The following is a 26,393-nucleotide window of genomic DNA, read 5'->3' on the forward strand; positions in this document are numbered from 1 at the left end:
CAAACTTATATATACCCTCATTCACCACATATGGTGGTGGCGAGTATAAAAACTGAGAATATCCAGTAGTAACAAGTAAAATTTGCTGTTTTAAATAGCTTTAATATTGTTTAATTTTTATAATACACTAACAAAATAATAAATATTTAGTAATAATAAAGTTAAACAAAACTCATTTTTATACAACTAATAAATATTTGTTTAACAATTAGTATTATTGGTTAAAAATGATTGATGTACATACAAAAAAAATAAAACAAATTTTCAATTCTCAAAGAGTATTTAACTTGGACGAGTAAATATTTACTTAACATGAAAAACATTCTCAATATACATAATAAAATAGAATATAAATGTTAGAAATAAACAAAATGAAAAACAAAATTTAAGACTAAACTAAATTGTAATTTTTAATGATATTTTAATTGCTGTTTTTTTTTATTTCCACAATATTTTTATACTTCTTCAAATAATCATGCCACAACACACAAGCCTTTCATGTATTTTCCATAGCACAACTTGCTAGGTTTTACATTTTTGTTTGTGTTTAATATAAAATAGAAAGAATAAAAAGCAAAAAATCTTTTTATTTGCTTGATTTTTGTTTAATTGTTTATTTAATATTTACCACAAAATATTGTTGATTTACTCATTTCAATCAACATTTGTAGCAAAAAAAAGATAGAAAAACACACCACAAGATCAAAGAATTTATGGAAGAGCAAAAAAAAGTATTCAAAAGTATACAAACTGAAATGATGATGACGATGATACAGTTTGATTAAACAAACATTTATATAAAATTTCTGTTGCATTTTCCTGAGTTTTCCTATAAAACAACAACAACAGCTTTTTATAGCTGTTGGGAAAATTTAGTACAACAACAACAACAAAAAAAAACAAAATAATTGATAAACAATTTCATGTTTGTATAAAAGTACTTTTTGTATTTGTGTGGCCTGAGTACTAAAGTGTGTCTGTTTGTGTTTATGTAAAAACGTTGTTGGTTGCCCAATAAAAAGGGGATGGGAAAAGATGTCATTGAAAATAATTGGGAAATATCTTGGCATATAGCAAAAACCACTAGAAGTAAACAGAGGTTAGACTAATATTATTATAGAGTTTTGGACAATGGGAATTGAGCAAATGAAGAAACAAAGAAAATTTATAAAATACTAGTTTAACCCGGTGCACTTCGCTACCCCTAACGTTGTAAAATAAAAAAATGTGATTTCATCAAAAAAATATAATTTTTTTTATGATTTTGTAATTGAAAGTATAAAAAATATCCTTATACTTTTCTTAAGACGCACAGTGATTTAGATTTTTTTTTTGGAAATAATTCAGTATCTCAGGAACTTTTGGAGATATTGTTACAATATTTCACAAGGTTGGAGCTGAGATGATTTAGCATCATAGGTGCAATGGGGGCCAGTGCGTGACCCCTCAAGGTCTCACATTTTTAAAAAAGATCCAAATAGGAATTTCGGTATTTGAAAATAAAATATGTCAACACTTAAAACGCCATTGATTTAAGGACATTTGGGTGTATATTATTTGCAAATTCCGTTATTTTATCTTAAACCATTAAAATTTTACATTACTTCAAGTTTTATATTTTCTTCATGGAAAATCACCGTATTATAATTTGTTTAGTTTTTAAGGTAAATGACTTCCGATAAATTCATAAAATTAGATAATTTTAATAAAATATCAATCTCGAAGTCCTGAGGTTTTTACCGATACTAAATACTTATAAAATAAGCTTATACTCACTCTTCAGAAGCTCCACAAACCTTTCTGCCTTTGAAAAATTTGTACCTTTTTGCATATATTTCATGCAAAATGTTACTAACATATCAAATGTAAATTTTGAATACAAATTCGTGCTTTACTTAACAGAAAGTTTGGTGTAAACTCATTATACCCTACACCATAGTGGGGAGGGTATTATGCGTTTGTGCAGATGTTTGTAACGCCCAAAAATATTAGTCTAACACCCACCTTAAAGTATACCGATCGATTTAGAATCACTTTCTGAGTCGATTAAACGATGTCCGTCCGTCCGTCTGGTCGGCTGGCTCTCTGTCCATGTAAACCTTGTGCGCAGAGTACAGGTCGCAATTTTGAAGATATTTCGATCAAATTTGGTACATATTATTTTTTCGGCCCAAGGGCCAAGCCTATTGAAACTGGCTGAAATCGGTCCATTATTTCACCTAGCCCCCATACAAATGTCCTTCCGAAATTGGACTTTATCGGTTATAAATCTTTAATTTATAAATGTATCTCCACAAATTACGCTCCAAATAAGTTTTATATATACAAAATTCATGTCAACAAATATCTCTTCTCGAGGACTATTTATATTTTAATTTTCAGCTCATTCAGTTTTTTCATAAATGGATTTTTGGCGATTTTTTTAAAAAAAATTGAGACCCGAGGTGACCAACTTTGAGCGGCCACGCACTGGCCCCCATTAGCGCTAGAAAGCTGGATGAACGTAGCAACTCGAAAACACTTCAGCTCCAACCATATGAAATTTTCTAACAATATATCCAATAGTACCCGAGATACCGAATTATTTTCAATAAAAAAATTCTAAACCACTGTGCATTGTGTAGATACTAGGGTATTCGAATTATTCGATTTTTCTCTTGTTCGAATAATTCGAATAAGAGATTTTAACTTGTTCGAATAATTCGATCACACGTTTTAAATTAATCGAATTATTCGAATAATTTAAATTTTTTTAAAAAAGGAAAATAATGAAGTTTCGATGTCGGTTTTTTAATATTTTATTGTTAAAGTACAAACAAAAAATAACGTTAATGTTAACAATTCAAGTATTGATAATGTTGAAAAACATTCGAAAACAAAGTCCATCATTAAATTTTCAACAGAAATATTCTGATCAGATTAACAGCAGAACAATCTACAAAACAATTGAACAGCAAACCCTTTAGTTTCCGTTTTGGAGCTATGCTTTAAAAAATTTGAGCTAGTTGGACATGATCCTGAATTCCAGTACAATATAAACGTATTAAGAACTTTTTTATGTCGTTCATTAATTCGGGTTTTAAATTGAGTAACAAATTCTTTAGTAAATTAATTATTCACTATTTCTAAATTATTTATAACAAATTGTATTATACCCTCAAGTTCTATCAACGTTGCCGAATCTTTGCTTAATAAGGTGGTCTTGGGGAATTACACAATAAAGGGAATATGTCCAAAATTTGATATCATTGTCAGTGAACGTGGCTAATTTGAAGTCAGGCAGTGCATGATTGACGCATTTACAAAATACCATGTTAGACAAAGATGTTCAACGATGTTCAAAATCATGTATAAGTCGAACTCCATGCTTTTCATGCAACAAAACGTTAGTTTGCAATATTTGTGATTATCATATGATTTATTAAATATTTTGCAACACCTACGTACGCGGTTAATAGCATCACTTATATAGATATATTTTAAGATCATGGCCTTCATCTATTTCAATGTAATCATTATAAATGTCATAATGAATATCACTTTCGACGACCGTTTCAGAATCACATTCTCGATCACATTCAACTCCACTTTAATCTGAGTTAATATTTTGATTATTAATTGCGATTCTTCTAATATTTCGCACCTTTAATTTTCGTTGGTTCAAGTCCTAAGTTAAAATTTTTTAAAGATTTGTTTTTAGAATTGTAACTTCTTGCAGTAATATTTATATATTTATAGAAGGAGCTATCGGAACAATCATCTGCAGTGATCGAAAGTCCCTTTGTCTTTAGTTATTTGTCGAATTTCAGAAACAATACAATTTTTGTGAGTCATTATTACTTCTTTAAATTTGAAATTATGAAATTTTTTTAAAAATTTAATAAACTTAAATATATATGAACATTTATTCGTTTTGTTCGATTATTCTACATAAAATTGTTCGAATTATTCGTTATTCGAAAATGGACATTTTTAAATTGTTCGAATAATTATTCATAAGAAATTATTCGATTAATCGAACGATCATTAGTCGAATGAATACCCTAGTAGATACCACTGTTTCTAATACTGTTCCCCAGCTATTTGATAATGTTTTTCTTGTACGTGAGCTTCCATGTGCACTATGTTCGGAAGTCCCTATTGGAGGACCCCTTATATTATACAAACAAAGCTATAGAGCGTAAAAAAAATAACAGACCCTCAAAGTTTAGTTTTAAAAACATCAAAGTTTTAACAAACACCAAAGCTTTAAATGTAAACATATGTTGTTTGTATTCTAAACATACTATGGTTACACATATGAAATCTTGACATTTAATTGTTATTTGTAAGTTTAAATGGTTGTATATAATATAATATGTCAATTCACAAGGTCTCTTATCATGTCATATTGTCCTAATATTTCTCAATGAATTAAAAATGTTGTTATTGCCTTTAAAGCAAAAAATGACCCAAAATAATACTACTCTGTATGCTATGTTTATTGTGTTATCGTAAGCAATAAGCCGAGACGTCGCACAGTGTTGCTAATTTTGAAATAGCGCCCAAAAGTCTTTTTTTATTTTGCCACCAAATTTGAGAACTTCAGAAGCCAAAAATTCAGGTCTCTATGTATACATTTTCTCTATAAATAGGGTGATTCAATATGCACCTTTTTATTATCTGATTGAAGTAGGATTTTCTAATAAATTTTGAAAATTCAATCGCTTTTAACTTTTTATTAGCAAAAGGGAATTTTATGAAGTAAGCGGTTTTTGTTAAAATGGTTTCATATCTTTAATCTAAATGTAGATATACGTTACCACCAATTTTGAAATCGCTTCCATATTATTTTTAAAAATGTGTTAAATTTTACATAAATTTATGGTTTGATGGAATAGAACCTTAAGGAATTCCTAATATTTCGTAAAAAGCCTAGTACCATTTGAAAGTACGTACTCTCTCCTTTATTAACATACCAATTTCGTTTTGCGCTTTTTTGCTCTTTTTGAGCTTGATAAATTTTTCTGACTCAATACCACCATATATGTTGTATAGTATAAATGCATTATTGTGAATAAAGTATAGGTCGCAATTTTGAAGATATTTCGATAAAATTTGCTACATAAAATTTTTTCGGTCCAACGACGAATCTTATTGAAACTGGCTGAAATCGGTCCATTATTTCACCTAGCCCCAAAATGAAAGTCCTCCCGAAATTGCACTTTATCCGTCATAAATGTTTAACTAACATAGGTATCTACACAAAATTCCTTTCCAAATAAGTTTTATATATACGGGAGTCATATCACCACATTTTATGACGATCGGTTCATAATTAGTCATAGCTTCTATATAAGACCCACTTCCGAAAATCACTTTAACGAGAATAAATCTCTTAAAAATGTTGGTAGCTACACAAAATTCAACACAAATAACTTTCAACAGAAATAACGTCCATATAAACATAAATGACATGACCTAATTTCATGGCGATCGGTCCATAATTAGTCATAGCTCCCATATAAGGCCCTCTTCCGAAAATCTTTCACGAAAATAAAATATTGAAATTTTAAAGAAAAATGATTTTGCTCATTTTCTTAGTTTAGGGTATTATACCGTCGGGCTTGACAGACCATACTTTCATACTTGTTATTATTATAATTCCTTACTACTATTACCATTACACAGTGCAACAGTGAAAAAATCACACGATCATGACTATATAGGTTCGACTCTACTACCAAAGGGTAGTAAAACCCTATACTCAGTTTGTCCATTTTGGTGACCGATTTTTTTTTATGGGCCCCCAAAGTTTCTGAAAATCAGTGGGGCCTCTAAAAAAGGTGTCATCAGTTTTTGGTTAACAGCTAATTCAGACTTTGTAATACGGCTTAACTTTATATGGCAATAATATAGCTAAGAGTTCGCCAAATAAATTTTGTTAAAATTTTTTTCCAAATAATAGCTTTTTCGTGCACTTTTGTTGAAAAAATATACATAGGAAGAAAAATTTTTTTTTTTTACTTTTTTTTAGAATATCTTCCAGGGTTCCTAATTTTTCACTAACAATATTTAGCAAAGTTGTAGCTACGGTAAATCTGAATAACTCTTGTGAACATATTAATGCAATCCGAACATATCTAGGTACTCTAAATAGCTGTCAAAAATCACTTTGTAGCTTAAAAATTTTAGTTTTTTACTATTTTTTGACTCTAAAACAAAAATTTTTTGTTAAAAATCTATGTTCCTATAACGAAGAATGGGCAAATCATTATCGGTATTATATTGCAAAATATTGTTATTGAAAAATTAGGAGTCCCTGGAAGTTATTCTAAAAAAAGTAAAAAAAAAATTTTCTTCCTATATTTTTTCTACAAAAGTGCACGAAAAAGCTATTTTTTGGAAAAAAAATTTTAACAAAATTTATTTGTCGAACTCTTAGCTATATTATTGCCATATAAAGTTAAGTCGTATTACAAAGTCTGAATTTTCAGAAACTTTGGGGGCCCATAAAAAAAAATCGGTCACCAAAATGGACAAACTGAGTATAGGGTTTTACTACCCTTTGATAGTAGAGTCGAACCTATACTGTCATGATCTTGTGTTTTTCCAAAAGTCTTCATATACAATACAATAAATACTCAATTTTTGTTATAAATTTCATATGCAAATTGCAAAAAAAAAAATTCTTAATTAAATTATAGCTAATAATTCTTCAGAAAATAACTATCACATTTCTAGACATCATAACTACATTTCGCTACAACCTAATATACAATTTAATATACCAAAATAAGGGTAAGCAAGTCACCTATCAAACAAAAAAAAACCGACAATAATATATTGTTATAAAGAACATAGTGTAGTTGTCGTAACCATGTACAATTTTTATTCTCCACGTGTACAGGCATATCAGATTAGATTCTATTTTCATTAACGTTTCATATGTGTGTCGTTAAACGTGATCATCTGAAGACCTTTTTAATTGATACAGTTGCAAAGAGGCATTGCTGCGTTTGTTAGATGCTGATAACAGAATTATTTTTAAACGGAAATTACTTTCTTATCATCTCTGAATTTTTAATTAATTATTCATAATGAATGCAATTCGAAATATGTCTCAAAAATATGCCACTTGGGTATTAAGCTTCACTTCAACAACAATACCAAGATGGATTTAAATTATTTAATTATTATTGTGTCCATAATAATGTGTGGTGGGGTGGTAAGAATTCTATTAAATGTTTAAACAATTTTCAATATTTGTAATTTTGGTGTGTTTTTTTCCAGAGCTCTGAGATGAACACTGTTGAAGAAATGTATTTAAATTTTTTTGTACAGATAGAAAGTGTTAAAAAATCTATTGATATATTAAAAGTACGACTGGATGCTGTAAGTGAAAAGTGAGTTTAATTTTAACGAATCTCGGATAAATACATGTATTTAAAATTAAAAAACAAGCCAAACTGTTTTGTGTTAAAATTTTTATGTTGAATATTGATTATGACTGAAATAAATAAATTTTTAAGAAATTGCTGTGGTAGTGGCTCGCTTATAGACTTTGGTGTTGTTAAACAATATTTTGATGATTTTAATAATCGTTTGGATCCATTGATAGATAGGTAAGCAATCATATAAATCACATTTACACAAAGTAAAACAATGCTACTTTTCAGTTCTAAAAACAAACAGCAATATGTGGATAAAGAATCTTTCGATGATTTAAAAACTCAATTTGATGCCTTGACAGATAAGTATGTACAAATAAATTTAAAATTTTTAGGTTTTAAGAAAAAGAAACACAATTTTTCAGTTTCAAAGCCAAACAACAGAATGTAGACAGTAAAATGGAAAAATTAGAATCCAAACAGAGTAAGTAATAAATAATTTGATTGTTTGCTTGCATTGAAAATTTCCTAAACAAGATATTGCATTGAAACTTGTAATTCTTTACATGTAAGCCTTTGATTATATAAATTTTCTCCAGCTAATTAAAATTTTATTTTTTTTAATAACAAAAGTCCTTGAACAAAAGATATCTCAAAAAAATATCTTTAATTTTTATAAGATTCTATTCACATATAAGGCAGTGCTTATAAGAAATTCGGAGAGGGAATCTTTCGAGATATTTAAAACACTTCTATCAAACAAAGTAAAATGCGTAAAAATATAACAAACGTGATAAAATGGGTAAAACCTGTACCTCTTTATCTCCAAAATAAATAAATCTAAATTTTCGATGAGTCCTCCTTTAATAAAATAGAGATTTAAGTGTCTGCTACTTTTTGGAAATTCAATATTCTAGGTGGCCAAAACAGGTCTAAATACTAACAGTAGATCTCAGGTTCTAGTGGTACTATTTTTTATTAACACCATTAGATTTAATTTTTAACAATTACTTTCTTTCCATTTAGTACAGGAAATATCAGAAATGAAAGGAAATTATTCAAAATTATTAGATGAATTAAATACTGTAACGTTTTCGGAGAAAAGGTATCTTGATAATGAAACAAGTTTTACTTCAATTTGATTTAATCACACTTCTATTTTATACTTTAGATTGAAGGAAAAGTACAACGATTTGGAAGAAAAGTATTTAGAATTAGTCAAAAATAAAGAAACCGAAAGTAAATCAAATAATGAATCATATTTACGTATGGGTAACATCACAACACAGTAAATAATTTTATTAGCGAATTTTCTTTCAGAATTTAAAACAAAAAATGCTCAAGCTTCTATTTTATATTTTAGGTTGAAGGAAAAGTACAACGATTTGGAAGAAAAGTATTTAGAATTAGTCAAAAATAAAGAAACCCAAAGTAAATCTAATATTGAAATAAATTTACATATGGATAACATCACAACACAGTAAATAATATTATTAGTGCATTTTCTATAAGAATTTAAAAAAAAAATTGTTTTCTAGATTATCTAATTTAATAGCTAACGAAGCCTACGATAGGAAACCATTATTTGATGTACGTGTTGATCAGCTACCAGAATTTAAAAAAGAACACTGCCAACCGGACTCTGAACCAACTGATTGCAAATCAGCTACCAAGTGCACACATAAGAGCGGTTATTACAAAATATATTTACCTGGAAATAAAGCAAAACAAATTATGGTATTTTGTGATATGGAAATTGCTGGCGGTAATTGGATGCACATTTTAAGACGCATTGATGGTTCAGAAAATTTTACACGCCCTTGGTCTGACTATGTAAATGGATTTGGTAATGTGGAGGGCGAATATTGGATAGGGTTGCAGAATTTAAATGTTCTCACTAACAAAAATGGTCGCCAGCAATTATATGTTCATTTCGAAAATTCTCCAGGGTTGTCTTATTATGCCTTGTATAATAACTTTTTAGTAGGAGATGCCACGCAAATATATAAATTAAAATCTTTAGGCACATATGAAGGTACAGCAGTAGATGGTATGGCTTTTTATGCGGGTCAAAAATTTAGCACCTTCGATTATGATAATGATGGATCGAGCACTAGAGATTGTGCCAGGGAGAAAAATGGAGGTTGGTGGTTTAATGATTGTGGATTTGCGTAAGTTATTTAGTTTAAAGTAGCGGTTAAATAATACTGCCAGTTAATCGTTATTACTTACATTTCAGAGAACCTACAGGTATATATGGATCAGCCGGTGTAAGGTGGGATAGTAAGGTGTCAGGTGTATATTTTTATAAAATCATGTATTTTATGATACGAAGTTTTTAAAAATTTTATATATGTATGTTTCAACCAAATTTATTGATATCATTTAGACCAAAAATAAAAATTTGTTGCGAATATTAAGCTATAAAAGTTATTTTATTATAAATGGTTTCGATTTTACATTAAACTTATTTATGTAGTTTCTGAAAATTATACTAGATTCATGGACATAACCATGAATATTTACATTTAAGCTCTGATCAATTACACGGTACTACGATGGAAAAAAAAACTTGGAAAATAACCTAGCGTGGGTTACAGGGCTTGCCGTGTTCATTAGAAATTGTGTCAAAAAATTTCAGAAACACCCTCAAATTCAGAAGTCATTCTGAAAAAACCGTTTTCAGTGATGTTCGTCAACTTATTGATTTGTAACTCAGTCAGTCTCTGTCCGACTTTAAATTTTTAAACGGTGTTGGTAAGAAAACTGAATGCGCTTTAAAATGACGTGCATTCTTTGATAAGTCGTAAGTATTGTTTTTCTTAAGAATATCTAAAAGAAAAACTAAATTTAACAACTTTTTTGATTTTAGTCGCTTTTCATTGCTTATTTATATGGAAGCTTATAAAAATGTATGTTTTAAGGAAATTTAGTTCGTAACAAACCACCGTTTTAATTATTAAAATCGCATGAAAATTGTAAAAGTTATTCAACTTTTCATTAACAGCTTTTTTAGTATTTTCTCCCTCAGCCCATATGAATAAAAAACAAGTAAGAGTGCTATATTCGGCTGTGCCGAATCTTATATACCCTTCACCAAATTATACTTGAAAATTTTAAATATTTTTAGGTAAACAAAATTAAATTTTTTTTCCAGTTGTTTTTTGAATTTTTTGGAAAAAAAATTTTTTCGATTGTTATTTTAAATTTTTTTTTTTAAATTTAAAAAAATTTTTTTTTTTAAATTTTAAAAAATTTTTTTTTTAAATTTAAAAAAATTTTTTTTTTTAAATTTAAAAATTTTTTTTTTTTAAATTTTTTTTTGTTTTTAAAATTTTTTTTTTTTTAAAAAAAATTCGGGTTCAAAATTTGTTTCCCGATTTTGACCCATTGTAGGTCCAACTTACTATGGTCTTATATACGTCGTTGCAAATGTCTTTGAAATATCTATCATTAGATATCCATATTGTCTATTAATGTCTTAGTAATCCAGATATAGGTAAAAAATAGGTCAAAAATAGAGGTTGTCTTGGTTTTTTCCTCATATCTCAGCCATTTGTGGACCGATTTTGCTGATTTTAAATAGCAAAATTCTCGAAAGCATGTCTGACAGAATTATTGAAGATTTGGATCCCGAAGATATCTGGGGTCTTCAGAAAACTGATTTCAACAGACAGACAGACAGACAGACGGACAGACAGACAGACAGACAGACAGACAGACAGACAGACAGACAGACAGACAGACAGACAGACAGACAGACAGACAGACAGACAGACAGACAGACAGACAGACAGACAGACAGACAGACGGACATGGCTTAATCGACTCCGCTATCTATAAGGATCCAGAATATATATACTTTATAGGGTCGGAAATGAAAAATGTAGAAATTACAAACGGAATGACAAACTTATATATACCCTTCTCACGAAGGTGAAGGGTATAAAAAACAAAAAAAAAACAAGTAAGAAGGTATGGTCGGTCAAGCCCGACCATATAATACCCTACACTAAGTAAAAGAGCAAAAACATTTTTCTTTTAAAATTTCAATAATTTATATTTTTGAGCGATTTTCGGAAGTCGGCCTTATATGGGGGCTATGACCAATTATGGACCGATCACAATGAAATAAGGTTGTGTGATTTATGTCTCTATGAAAGTTTACTATGTTGAATTTTGTGTCTATACCAACATTTTTAAGCGATTTGTGCACGTTAAAGTGATTTTCGGAAGCGGGTCTATATGGGAGCTATGACTAATTGTGGACCGATCGTAACAAAATTTGGTGACATGAATTTTGTGTATAGAAAACTTATTTGGAGCGGAATTTGTGGAGATACATATATAAATTAAATATTTATGACCGATAAAGTCCAATTTCGGGAGGACATTTGTATGGGGGCTAGGTGAAATAATTGATGGATTTCAGCCAGTTTCAACAGGATTGGTCCCTGGGCTGAAAAAATAATATGTACCAAATTTGATAGAAATATCTTCAAAATTGCGACCCGTACTCTGCGCACAAAGTTTACATGGACAGCCAGACACCCGACCAGACGGACGGACGGACATCGTTTAATCGACTCAGAAAGTGATTCTATACTTTAAGGTGGGTGTTGGACCAATATTTTTGGGCGTTACAAACATCTGCACAAACGCATACACCACTATGGTGGTGTAGTGAATAAATATAAAAAAAAATAATTTTCAGGGTAAATTTTTTGGAAGTTTTTTCGAAAAAGTTTAATAACTTTTGCAAGAATAAACCGATTTGAATAAGTAATGTCTCATTTTTGTCTATATATAAATGTCTTTAAAAAACTTTGCAAAGAAAAATAGGTTTTCATAGAAAAAAATTAAAATAACTATTGTTGAATTTGAAAAATTACGAAAAAAAAAAAATAAAAAAGACAGCGAAACTATTTATAAAACTTACACGATTTCTAGGAATATAGATTTGATATATAGATTTTATGAAAGCTTAATTCTTTACCTAACTTTAATTGTTAAAAATTTTGAAATCGGTCTACCCTAAACATTTTTTTCAAAATCACTCAACATTTTGAGGGTGTTTCAAAATCTTTGAAAACGGTTTTAGTATGTCCTCACCTAGGCCTACTAACTCCATTAGGTGGATTTTCAAGTTCTGACAAAAAGTGTCATTTTGTAGCAGAGTGTTATTTATAAATCCGCAGAATTTGGTGTAGAAAGTTAAAGGTAAACTATTTTATCTTTTCTAGATTATACTTGCAGAATTTGTTAGAGTGAGTTATGTTTTTATGAAACTTAATACTGCGAAATTTTATTTCCATTTCAGTTTTTATATCTTACTATCTTAACCTGGTGAGCTTCCCTAACCCAATCCTAGTTAAAGAAAAAATTCAAAAATCCATTTTTTTGTTGCAAAAAACCGTTTCAATTCAAATATATATCACATATTGTACTGTTTTAAATTATTTTATAATTGAATCAAGTATTCATGTGCTCATAAACAAAATTTTCTGAATATTTCTATTGAATTATGAGTTTTGAATTTGATAATTTTGACAATTCAATACACAATTTCCGTTATTGGTTGAATTTTCGTAATTGAAAACACAAAAAATAACAAAATTGAGTTTTCAATTACGAAAATTATCTATTCAATAATTTATGTATTTAAAGTTCAACCAATAACGAAAATTGTATATTCAATTGTCAAAATTATCAAATTCAAAACTCAAAATTCAATAGAAAATATCAGAAAATTTTGTTTTTGAGCACATGAATACTTGATAATTATGAAATAATTGAAACCAGTTCAATATGGGATAAATGTTTGAATTGAAATATAAATTTGTCTGTGTATTAACAAAGTTACAAAATTAATAGATTTTGTGGTATTAAATTTTCAAAATTGTTTATTCGTAAAACCACTATAACTCTTTGCATCCTAGAAAAATATTTCTTAACTGAACTGAGAAAGTTTTTATATAGTTTTGAAAGGCATCTTAACAAAAGTATCTTTGAAATAGTCCTTTCAAATTTATGTTTTATTAATAGTCTTTAGGGCATATATTAGTAATTTTTGGACAGATTTTTAATATAAACCAAACCAGGACTATACTCTACATATTGAGGTATCAATGGTGGTTGTAAGCTGGATTCTGAATTTTGATTTCAACAGTGAGGCGAACATGGCTATATTCACTTCTCTATATATAGCGACTCAGAAAATATATTATTTATGGGATCGGAAATTACCAATAAAAGAATGATATCTCAAGAAATTTTATTGATATGAAATCCATAAGGTAGTTTTAGTTGGCGCCGACCTACCTGTAACATGAAATTAAACCCTGAAGGAAATATGGGGACAAGTGTCTCCAAGTCACCAGTTTTGTCGACTATTTTGGCTACATTGTCTTGTCTGTTTTTATACCCTTCAGCTTCGTGAGAAGGGTATATATAAGTTTGTCATTCCGTTTGTAATTTCTACATTTTTCATTTCCGACCCTATAAAGTATATATATTCTGGATCCTTATAGATAGCGGAGTCGATTAAGCCATGTCCGTCTGTCTGTCTGTCTGTCTGTCTGTCTGTCTGTCTGTCTGTCTGTCTGTCTGTCTGTCTGTCCGTCTGTCTGTCTGTCTGTTGAAATCAATTTTCTGAAGGCCCCAGATATCTCCGGGATCCAAATCTTCAACAATTCTGTCAGACATACTTTCGAGAATTTTGCTATTTAAAATCAGCAAAATCCGTCCATAAATAACGGAGATATGAGCAAAAATCCGAGACAACCTCTGAAAATTTCATCAAAAAACACAATGTATTGCATGCTTTGACAAAAAAACAACAAAACGTATGGTTGGATGTGCAAGCTATGCGTATTTTGTTTCTTTTGGCGTTGTTGTTGTTTTTTATACAACTAACCGTTTGTTTGGTTGTGTGGATGTGCAAGCTTTGCGTATTTTGTTTTTTTTTGTGTTTTGTTTCTTTTGGCGTTGTTGTTGTTTTTTATACAATTAAACGTATGTTTGGTTGTGTGTTGGATTTTTTGACAAAAAATCAACAAATCGTATGTTTGAATGTGCATGCTTTGCGTATTTTGTTTTTCTTTTGTGTTTTGTTTCTTTTGGCGTTGTTGTTGTTTTTTATACAATTAAACGTATGTTTGGATGTGTGTTGGTTTCATTGCCTTGCGTATTTTGTTTTTGTTTTTTCTTTTGGTGTTCTGTTTCGTTTGGCGTTGTTGTTGTTTTTTGTGTTCTTGATAAATTTAGGATGCTGTACGCTGAAAGTGGGCAATGTACATACATATATACTAATTATAAAAAATAATAATGCATCCACAACAAAGGTGAAGGGTATATAAGATTCGGCATAGCCGAATATAGCACTCTTACTTGTTATATTTGTCTTTGAGAGCAAAGAAAAACATGAATTTGGAGACGACGAAAAGTGCCAAAATTGTAGACTTCATGTTATATTTTTCTTAACTTTTATCAAAATCGGCCCAAAAATATATAACATTTTGCTATCTTTCCATGAGAATTTCCAACTATTGAAAATTTTACCTTTGACCTTCACGATTTATTTTTCTTATTTTAGTAAAACTTTCAGACTAAATTTAAAATTATCTACTCTATAATATTCTGAATAGCTTTTACTCAAAAATCATAACAGTAAGGAAATTCGGCTTAAACGTCAAAATATGGCCAAAAAATTAGTTTTTCTCAAAAATCGCAAAATTTAAATCGTAGGTACGGAAAAACTATAAGAGGTATTGTCATAATTTTATTCCCTATTATGTGCTTTCAAAATCTCAATGTGATGATCAATAAATTCTGAAATTTGTTTAACAAAATTTTTAAAAATTTGAAAATGGAGTTTTGAAACTGCCGTTAAAAAAATTTATTTTTTTTGGTCATAACAGCGAATAGGTTAACGCTATTCTACAACGACAAAAACTCATATACAAGTAAATATGAATATATTTTAAGTAAAAATAAGCTTTTATTTTCATATTTCTCAAGACATGTTAATTTTGTTCCTACATTTCTTGTTCTAGTGGCCTGATGCACGTTGATGGCCTGGCGATTTTTTAATAACTTTAACATTTGTTAACCAATTTTTGTTTTTTATATCTTATTAGAACGGTAATTACGTACACATTTCGATTCTTTTAAATTAAATTGCAAAAATAATTACTTAATAGCAAAATTTCGAAAAAAAAACTGATAAAAATGCATTTTTATACCCTACACCACCATAGTAGGGAGGGTATAATGCGTTTGTGCATATGTTTGTAACGCCCAAAAATATTGGTCTAACACTCACCTTAAAGTGTACCGATCGACTTAGAATCACTTTCTGAGTCGATTAAACGATGTCCGTCCGTCTGGCTGGCTGGTTAGCTGGCTGTCCATATAAACTTTGTGCGCAGAGTACAGGTCGCAATTTTAAAGATATTTTGATAAAATTTGGTACATATAATTTTTTCGGCTTTCTAAAACAGGCTGAAATCGGTCCATTATTTCACCTAGCCCCCATACACATGTCCTCTTAAAATTGGACTTTATCTGTCATAAATGTTTAATTTATATATGTATCTACACAAATTTCGCTCCAAATAACTTTCATATATACAAAATTCATGTCACCGAATTTTGTTACGATCGGTCCATAATTAGTCATAGCTCACATATAGATTTGCTTCCGAAAATCACTTAAACGTGCATAAATCTCCTAAAAATGTTGGTATATACACAAAATTCAACATAGTTAACTTTAATATAGACATAAATCACACGACATAATTTCATGCAGATCGGTCCATAATTGGTCATAGCTCCCATATAAGGCCCACTTCCGAAAATCACTCAAAAATATAAATTATTGAAATTTTAAAAGAAAAATTTTTTTGCTCTTTTACTTAGTGGGTATTATATGGTCGGGCTTGACTGACCATACATTCTAACTTGTTTTCATTTTTAAATGTACCACAAAACTTCAGCATCGTTGCGGCACCAGTTAACGTTATCCTAACATCATAATATTTTACACAATGTGTTTCTACAATACATAGAACAATTCTAGTGGGGGACGGCATGTACCTAAAAAATCGTTTTCGTCCATACAATCTTGGAGCACACTAGTGTATTTTACATTTCTTTTTATTTTTTTGGTATTTTTATAATATTTGGGTTGAAATCTTCCAGAAAAAACCAATTTCCCAAAATTTTTAAATTTTCAAAAAGTACGTTTTGTTCTGCGGCTCCTCATATGGTCCCAAAAGAATTACCTATAGTACAATCGTCAATGTGTATAGTAAATAGCATTGTCTGGGATATAATAAGTCACTAGTACTGGTGACTTTATCAGTAGTAAGTCAGTACAGTCTAACTATTGAATTGAATATTCACAAAGCTGCAGAATATTGTTTAAAATTTGTTACTTTCATTACAGAATTATAGAACATTCTAATTACGCTCCAGCCCACTGTACATTACGGTACATTTCTGGTAAGTACGAGGGTGAGTCAATAAGTCTATGACTTTTTGAATTTTCCGCTTGTTAACTGGAAGGTTATCACTGCTCCTGGCTTGAGAGAGACTTGAGGAGAAATCATTAAGAATTAATTTTTGCGGAGAAAACCATCACTCAAACCAAGGCAAAGGTTGATAAATACTATGCGAAATCTGCACTATTAACTTCAATGGTAAAAAAGTTGTTTTCTGAATTTCGTTGAATTTCACCCAGTTCGTTGAATTTCACCCAGTTGATGTATCTACTGAAACAATTGATAACAAGCATGGAAGTATAGTCGTTCAAGCCCGACCATATAATACCCTACACTAAGTAAAAGAGCAAAAACATTTTTCTTTTAAAATTTCAATAATTTATATTTATGAGTGATTTTCGGAAGTGGGTCTTATATGGGAGCTACGACAAATTATGCGCCGATCTTCATAAAATTAGGTCGTTTGATTTACGTCTATATGACAGTTATTTATGTTGAATTTAGTGTGTATACCAACATTTTTAAAAGATTTATGCACGTTAAAGTGATTTTCGAAAGCGGGTCTATATGGGAGCTATAAGAAAATTTGGTGACATGAATTTTGTATATATATAGAACTTATTTGGATCGAAATTTGTCTAGATTCATATATAAATTAAATATTTATGACCGATAAGTCCAATTTCGGGAGGACATTTGTATGGGGGCTAGGTGAAATAATGGACCAATTTGAACCAGTTTCAATAGGCTTCGTTCCTGGGCCGTAGAAATTACATGTATAAACAAGTAAGAGTGCTATATTCGGCTGTGCCGAATCTTATATACCCTTCACCAAATTATACTTCAAAATTTTAAATATTTTTAGGTAAACAAAATTTAATTTTTTTTCCAGTTGTTTTTTAATTTTTTGGAAAAAAAAATTTTTCGATTGTTATTTTAAATTTTTTAATTTTTTTTTTAAATTTAAAAAATTTTTTTTTGTTTTTTCATTTTTTTTTTAAAAAAATTCGGGTTACAAATTTTTTTTCCGATTTTGACCCATTGTATGTCCAACTTACTATGGTCTTATATACGTCGTTGCAAATGTCTTTTAAATACCTATCATTAGATATCCATATTGTCTTAGTAATCCAGATATAGGTCAAAAATCGAGGTTGTCTTGGTTTTTTCCTCATATCTCAGCCATTTGTAAACCGATTTTGCTGATTTTAAATAGCAAAATTCTCGAAAGCATGTCTGACAAAATTATTGAAGATTTGGATCCCGAAGATATCTGGGGTCTGCAGAAAATTGATTTCAACAGACAGACAGACAGACATACGGACATGGCTTTATATGGTCGGAAATGAAAAATGTAGAAATTACAAACGGATTGACAAACTTATATATACCCTTCTCACGAAGGTGAAGGGTATAATTAAATCTGTACTTTTCGCACAATGTTTACATGGACAGCCAACCAGCCAGACGGACGGACGTACATCGTATAATCGACTCAAAAAGTGATGCTAAGCCGATCGGTATACTTAAAGGTGGGTGTTAGACTAATATTTTTGGACGTTACAAACATCTGCACAAACGCATTATACCCTCCCCACTATGGTGGTGTAGGATATAACAATCATTATGTGTTGTTGGCCGATCGGAGATTGAAAGTGCCAGGCGGAAGCCATGTGCATCTCACATGACTCAGTGGATTCAATTTTGAATGATCACTTGGGTGTGAGAAGGCTTTCCGCAAGATGGCTGCCGCATTTGTTCATAATCAAAAGGGTGCACACACGTGTAGTTTTCATGGCAAAAATCCATAAACAAGGCTTCGAAATGCTCCCTCTCTTGGTCTATTCTATGGATTTGGCACCGAGTGATTATATGTTGTAAAGAAAAAAATAAAATGATTTTTTTATCCAAAAACCTGTGTTTCATTTAAAAAGTCACTGACGTATTGACCCTCCCTCGTACATATATTATTTTCATAAATACAACTCCTTTATCCTAAAGATGTTCTATTTATTCTATGCTGCATAATCCTTGGAAATATGTACTTTATGTTACTTTGATGGCCACATGCTAAGTTATCTAAAGCCCATCATGATGACTACTATGAAGACGAAGACTATCAAAAACATATTAAATTACAATACAAAATACCAAATCAAACTCACTCACTTTATCTGCAATAAATGTGGTATGGTTGTTTCATATTTACTTGATACGAATTTTATATTTATTTTATTATTAAACGATTTTCTTTATGCACAACTACTACTGATTCACCTTATTGTTTTATTATGATCCCTTTTTTGTGCGTAGTGAGTGAATGAGAACTTAAATGAATGAATAAAATTCATTTTCAAACGTCTTGTGTCTGTATGGTAGTAAATGCATCATGCTGCGTTTAAATGTTGAACACAATACTTTGTATGATAATTATATGGTCCATTGCTCAGTGAGCGCATTGCATCAATAAGGATTATTAATAAGTACATACATATACAGTCAGTTGTAGACTCTTTGTGGTATTGTGATAAGTGCAGAGTACGTGCGTTGGGGAGTTGTGGGGAAACAAAAATTACTTATCAGTAGTCCACGTAAGTATAAACCATCAAAAGGTATTTGCTATTGTGCTTTTAAATCACTATCAATCAGATTTTATTAAAGTCACTAATAGTAACCAGGTCAGCAGGGAGGATTTGTATTTCCAATTAACTACACCCAGAGAAAAAATATAGTTGTACAATGTACATGTTACCGTAATCATTTCAAAATGCGGTAACCAAAATATGATTACCTTACCATCCACATTATTGTAGCAATAATATATATGATAGTAGTAATTATGTATATGTTTGCGTCAATTTATGTTTATGATTTAATACTTCACCATGTTGTGTTGATCTAAGATTATGGTTATCACATATTCAGCCCAATTATGAATAAAAATTCCCCGGGAGTTTTTCCCAAATTTCCTATTCAAATTCAATATTAAAACAAGTAAGAAAGTATGGTCTGTCAAGCCCGACCATATAATACCCTACACTAAGTAAAAGAGAAAAAACATTTTTCTCTTAAAATTTCAATAATTTATATTTTGGAGTGATTTTCGGAAGTGGGCCTTATATGGGGGCTATGACCAATTATGGATCATTTCATGGACCGATCACCATGAAATTATGTCGTGTGATTTATGTCTATATGAAAGTTATTTATGTTGAATTTTGTGAGTATGCCAACATTTTTAAGCGATTTATGCACGTTAAAGTGATTTTCGGAAGCGGGTCTATATGGGAGCTATGACTAATTATGGACCTATCGTAACAAAATTTGGTGACATGAATTTTGTATATATAAAACTTATTTGGAGCGCAATTTGTGCAGATACATTTATAAACAAGTAAGAAAGTATGGTCTGTCAAGCCCGACCATATAATACCCTACACTAAGTAAAAGAGCAAAAACATTTTTCTCTTAAAATTTCAATAATTTATATTTTGGAGTGATTTTCGGAAGTGGGCCTTATATGGGGGCTATGACCAATTATGGACCGATCACCATGAAATTATGTCGTGTGATTTATGTCTAAAGAAAGTTATTTATGTTGAATTTTGTGAGTATACCAACATTTTTAAGCGATTTATGCACGTTAAAGTGATTTTCGGAAGCGGGTCTATATGGGAGCTATGACTAATTATGGACCTATCGTAACAAAATTTGGTGACATAAATTCTGTATATATAAAACTTATTTGGAGCGCAATTTGTGCAGATACATTTATAAATTAAACATTCATGACCGATAAAGCCTAATTTCGGAAGGACATTTGTATGGGAGCTAGGTGAAATAATGGACCCTTTAAATGGGCTTGGTCCCTGGGCCGAAAAAATAATATGTACCAAATTTGATCGAAATATCTTTAAAATTGCGACCTGTACTCTGCGCACAAGGTTTAAATGGACAGCCAGCCAGCCAGACGGATATCGTTTAATCGACTCAGATTCTAAGTCGATCGGTATACTTTAAGGTGGGTGTAAGACTAATATTTTTGGCGTTACAAACATCTGCACAAACGCATAATACCCTCCCCTCTATGGTGGTGTAGGGTATAACTAAGAAAAGGGAAAAAACTCCCGCGAAATTTTTATTCATAATTGGGCTGATTATGATATAATGATTTATCATGAACATGATTGCCATAAACATATAGATATTTATTTACTACAATCATATATATGATTGCTATAATGATGAGAATGGTTACAGCAATCATATACATAATTACAGTGAGCATGATATTGTTAAAAAAAACTTATAAATATGTTGAAATGCTTATCGTAAGCATGTACAACTATATTTTTTCTCTGGGTGTATGTATTCGGCCTTAGCAGTTCAGGGCCCTTTTTACATTACATTACATTACATTACATTACATTACATTACATTACATTACATTACATTACATTACATTACATTACATTACATTACATTACATTACATTACATTACATTACATTACATTACATTACATTACATTACATTACATTACATTACATTACATTACATTACATTACATTACATTACATTACATTACATTACATTACATTACATTACATTACATTACATTACATTACATTACATTACATTACATTACATTACATTACATTACATTACATTACATTACATTACATTACATTACATTACATTACATTACATTACATTACATTACATTACATTACATTACATTACATTACATTACATTACATTACATTAAGTTTACCTATTTTACTGTTTACCTATATATACTATTTTATGCTTTTGTATTTTGTTATTTCAATTTTCTGTGTGATTTTGCAATGGATTGCATTTTTTCAATTGATTTGTTAAATATAAGGAAATACATATTTATAGCCTGGAATTTTCATTTAATCTTAAGAGGTTTATTTAGTAAATTTTATTAGATTTTGATTACATCAATTGATTATATGTCTTTGTAATAGTTTCTCATGCTACAATTTATTAACTTAATAAAACAAAAATTAATTAAAGTTTGGAGTATTGTCAGGGGAAATGTTATTTTTGTTGGAAGATTTAAGTTTGCTGGAAATAATTAGCGGATAAGGAAATATAATCCATGCTTAATAATTTAAGAGAGGGGTTTATAATCGAATTATTTATTTATATAGCCACTATCAAAAAAGATGGAGTTATATTAATTTTGTCAGTAGCAGACCTACAAAAGTAAATAAATATATATGTCTGTCCGTATGACTGTCTGTTGAAAACACGATAGGGCCCAAACGAAAGCAGCTTGATGGCTGAAATTTTCCACAATTACACTTGTTACTAAGGTTTGTTTTCCCATTATGGGTCCATAATTTCACCTAGCCCTAATAAAAATTTAAACCCGGAATACTATTTGAGCAGCCATAAATATGTTGAAAATGCGGCAATTGCAATAAAATTGTTCACATATTAGTTCTAAGTACTATAAAATTATACTGTAAATTATTGCGAACATCTGGCAACATTTGTGCCTAGTCCCCATATAAGGACCATCTCGGAAAATGCCTTGAACATTCATAATTGTCTTTTAATAATTAATATCGTGATGAAATTGGACATAAACATAAGTTTTATGTGAACTTAAATCTTTCTACCAACTTTGATGAGAATCTGTCACCCCTATATCAGAAAAATATGTTAATGGCAACTTATCAATATATAAGTTTAAGGTCTTACGAAACTAATACCAAAGTCTGTATAGATTTGGACCACGTATTGAAGGTGGCTATACAATAACACAGCTCAACAGCAAAATAGGCTTGACTAACCACTATATAGATCTGATGCATCATGGCTACCAAAGTACAAAATTGGTCAAAATTTTCAATTCTATGGATATTTATACCCTACACCACCATAGTGGGGAGGGTATTATGCGTTTGTGCAGATGATTGTTTGAATTAGATTCATTCTTAATAACCAAATTTTTCTGCTGTGGCTTAAGTTGAGTGAAAAAAAAATCGGTTATTTCAACCGTAATACTTCTCTGCCAACTGACTACCTGTTGCTAGAACCGAAAAAATCTATGGATATAATGAAATGATTTAATTATCAAAAAAATTGGCCATCGAAACGAATCTGAAAATTGTAACTTTTAGAAGAAAACTGATGAAGAAATTACCGAAAATTCCCGACAAAAATTTCCCGAATATTCACGGGAATTCCCGGGAAATTTTTCCCGCGTAGGAAACCTAGTATCATCATAAATTTTGATCCAAATAAGTTTTATATACATATACGAAATTCATGTCACCAATTTTTATTATGATCGGTCCATAATTAGTCATAGCTCCCAGACGTGAATCACATGACCTAATTTCATGGTGATCGGTCCATAATTGTTCATAGCTCTCATATAAGTCCTACTTCCGAAAAACGAGTATAAATCTCTTTAAAATGTTGGTATACACATAAAATTTAACACAAATAACTTTCATATAGACATAAATAACACAACCAAATTTCATGGCGATCGGTCTACAGCTTCCATATAAGGCCCATTTCTGAAAATCACTTTAAAGCATAAATCACTTAAAAATGTTGGTATACACATACAATTCAACATAAATAACTTTCAAATAGACATAAATAACATGATCTAATTTCATGGTATCAGAATCGAAGGCCTCGCACTCTTTATACCCTACACCACCATAGTGGGGAGGTTATTATGCGTTTGTGCAGATGTTTGTGCGCAGATTACAGGTCGCAATTTTGAAGATATTTCGATGAAATTTGATATATATTATTTTTTCGGCTCAAGGACCAAGCCTATTGAAACTGGCTGAAATCGGTCCATTATTTCACCTAGCCCCCATACAAATGTCCTCCCGAAATTAAACTTTATCGGTCATAAATGTTTAATTTATATATGTATCTCCACAAATTCCGCTCCAAATAAGTTTTATATACACAAAATTCATGTCACCAAGATTTGTTACAATCGGTCCATAATTAGTCATAGCTGCCATATAGACCCGCTTCCGAAAATCACTTTAACGAGCTTAAATCACTTAAAAATGTTGGTATATACACAAAATTAAACATAAATAACTTTCATATAGACATAAATCACACGACCTAATTTCATTGTGATCGGTCCATAATTGGTCATAGCCCCCATATAAGGCCCACTTCCAAAAATCACTCAAAAATATAAATTATTGAAATTTTAAAAGAAAAATTTTTTTTGCTCTTTTACTTAGTGTAGGGTATTATATGGTCGGGCTTGACCGACCATACTTTCTTGCTTGTTTTATCTTGTTATATAATAATAATATTTATTGTATTATATAATTCTAATAAAATAAAAAATTTCATGGCTATCGGTCCATAATTAGTCATAGAATGGCAGCTATGGCTAGCACTCTTCCGAAAATCATTCACGAAAATAAATTATTGAAAATTTAAAAGAAAAATGATTTTGCTCATTTATTTAGTGTAGGGTATTATATGGTCGCGCTTGACCGACCATACTTTCTTACTTGTCTTTAAAAAATGTTGTTCAGATTTATTGCTTTATCTCAAAGTCACATGTAATAGGAACAAAGTGAGATATAGATTATAAAAACCGAAGGATTCTTTTCGAATACGAACAGTAATGGTATTTTTATTTGCTTCCTCATTGTAAGTTTTACTTTTAATTATATTTTTTATAAGAATTTCTCTTTCGTTAGTATAAAAATCAATTTTCAACAAATTTGAAATTAGCCGGTTCAGTAATTCTTTCTAATTAAGACTTATTCAAACTTGAATAAACCAGTGCAGTTTATTCAACATTTCAAAATCAAGCACTCTAAAATCTCTTCAAAATTTTCCAAAACCATATTTTAAAGACTTTATTTACTGCCTTACTTTCTTCTTCAAAAGCAACAGACGAGTATTAAAATTTCCTTAAATTCGGAAACATACATATTCATGTTTATTTTCCCCAGTATTACAAAGATTTTTTATACTCAAACTAACAATAAGCCCATTATTTATCTTTTGATGACCTACATACGAATCAAGTCGATGCGTTTCATTTTACAAACTGGCAGAAACTTAACAATGACAGACATGAAATGAAGTAAACTCTTGTGCATACGAAGCTCTCTAAAGAAACCTCAACAACATAAAAATGTCAAAAAAAAACTCTAAACACATATTCACCATTCAACATACTAGATCTTCTAGAATTTTTGCATAGAATAAATGCAAACAAAATAAAAAAAAAATTGCTTGAAAAAAGAAACCACAATGACATGTGTGAAGTATTGATGAAAATCTTTAACATGACAAGGAAGTGATAGTGTCACTACAAAACTAAGAATAAATATAACAGTGTACATATTTGTATGTGTAAATAATTGTATGGGTGTTGAGATTCTGTGGATGTGTGTAATTGTAGAATGTGAATTTAAGGATAAAGACAAATTGATGTGAAGAATGTACTGACAGTAAAACAAAAGCTAGAGAAATTGCTGTAGTTCATCAATACACTAAGAAAATTTTTATTATACCAAAAGAAAAACGCAAATTTATACAAAAAAGTAAAGTATGACTTAAAAACGCATAGTGTGACTAAAATATATTATTAAGTCTAATATTTGCATAAATATGCATTTAGAGGAAATACATGCAAAAATATGCACTAACAAATCGATTTCCAAAAAACCGATACAAACAAGTAAGAAGGTTTAGTCGGGCAAGCCTGACCATATGATACCCTACACCGAGTATATGATTATAATTAGTTTTATATTGATATGAAACTTATTTGTGTTGAATCTCATTTGAATACCAACATTTTTAAGATATTTATACTCGATAAAGTGAATTTCGAAAGTTTTTTTTTAAAAAAAATTATTGAATACAATAAACAACAAAACCGGTATTTACAAAAACAAGCTTTAAAACAAAAAATGTAAACGACAACAATATAACTGGAAAACGACCTAATTTCATGGTGATCGGTTCATAATTGGATTTCTAATCCAGTTATTGTGCAAAAAAGGTGAAAAAATGGTAAAACATTTTAAAAAAATTGACATTTTTGCGATTTTTAAGGTACTGGATGCCCCTTTTTTGGGTAGGTATGTTCCGTACTTTTTTTACTATTTAATATCTTCAACTTTGCTTCAGCCACAAAAGAGATATTCCGTACGGTATACCAGATATAACCGTGCTAAAATATAGAAAAAGTGAAAAAATACACCTTGAGGTAAAAAAATTCGTATGGCCATTAAATTATTACGGCAGCCAACTTGACAAAACTAATGATGCAGAAGTTCTTATTTTTGGGGCAATTGTCAGAATTAAGTCCCAAAATCATGTGTTGTACTGTGATATTCAAGACATCCATTTTACGTAAGATTTTTTTTTTTAATTTTATGTTTTCAATAGAAAAAAAGTTTTACTGTAGCGTTTTCCATCCTTTCTATTTCTAGAAACAAAAAAGAAAATCCACCCCAATTCAC

At 30.0% G+C, this 26,393-nt stretch overlaps 2 protein-coding genes across 2 annotated transcripts in view; both read left to right on the forward strand.

The window, feature by feature from the left end:
- The first annotated feature begins 7,131 nt into the window (after positions 1 to 7,131).
- LOC135951273 (angiopoietin-related protein 2-like) overlaps positions 7,132 to 26,393 on the forward strand; it is a 347,217-nt gene continuing 327,955 nt past the window's right edge. Inside the window, exons 1-4 of the mRNA XM_065500892.1 lie at positions 7,132 to 7,207; positions 7,273 to 7,385; positions 7,512 to 7,604; positions 7,659 to 7,736. Of these exons, the coding sequence (XP_065356964.1) occupies positions 7,154 to 7,207; positions 7,273 to 7,385; positions 7,512 to 7,604; positions 7,659 to 7,736 (338 nt within the window). The 5' untranslated portion in view covers positions 7,132 to 7,153. The remainder of the gene's footprint in view (positions 7,208 to 7,272; positions 7,386 to 7,511; positions 7,605 to 7,658; positions 7,737 to 26,393) is intronic.
- LOC135951631 (angiopoietin-related protein 2-like) lies at positions 8,342 to 9,799 on the forward strand. The gene is made up of 5 exons (XM_065501316.1): positions 8,342 to 8,475; positions 8,542 to 8,658; positions 8,734 to 8,850; positions 8,909 to 9,541; positions 9,610 to 9,799. The coding sequence occupies exons 1-5, from the start codon at positions 8,414 to 8,416 to the stop codon at positions 9,710 to 9,712; spliced, it is 1,032 nt and encodes a 343-aa protein (XP_065357388.1). The 5' UTR covers positions 8,342 to 8,413; the 3' UTR covers positions 9,713 to 9,799.

Source organism: Calliphora vicina, chromosome 2 (genome assembly GCF_958450345.1).
Source record: "Calliphora vicina chromosome 2, idCalVici1.1, whole genome shotgun sequence".
NCBI lineage: Eukaryota > Metazoa > Arthropoda > Insecta > Diptera > Calliphoridae > Calliphora > Calliphora vicina.

What these genes read in the sequence shown, in the direction of transcription:
- LOC135951631 (XM_065501316.1), top strand. Translation starts at nt 8,414, where the DNA reads ATGAAAGGAAATTATTCAAAATTATTAGATGAATTAAATACTGTAACG. An exon ending in ATGGGTAACATCACAACACA is followed by an intron (nt 8,659 to 8,733) that starts GTAAATAATTTT and finishes TTTATATTTTAG; the next exon opens with GTTGAAGGAAAAGTACAACG. An exon ending in ATGGATAACATCACAACACA is followed by an intron (nt 8,851 to 8,908) that starts GTAAATAATATT and finishes ATTGTTTTCTAG; the next exon opens with ATTATCTAATTTAATAGCTA.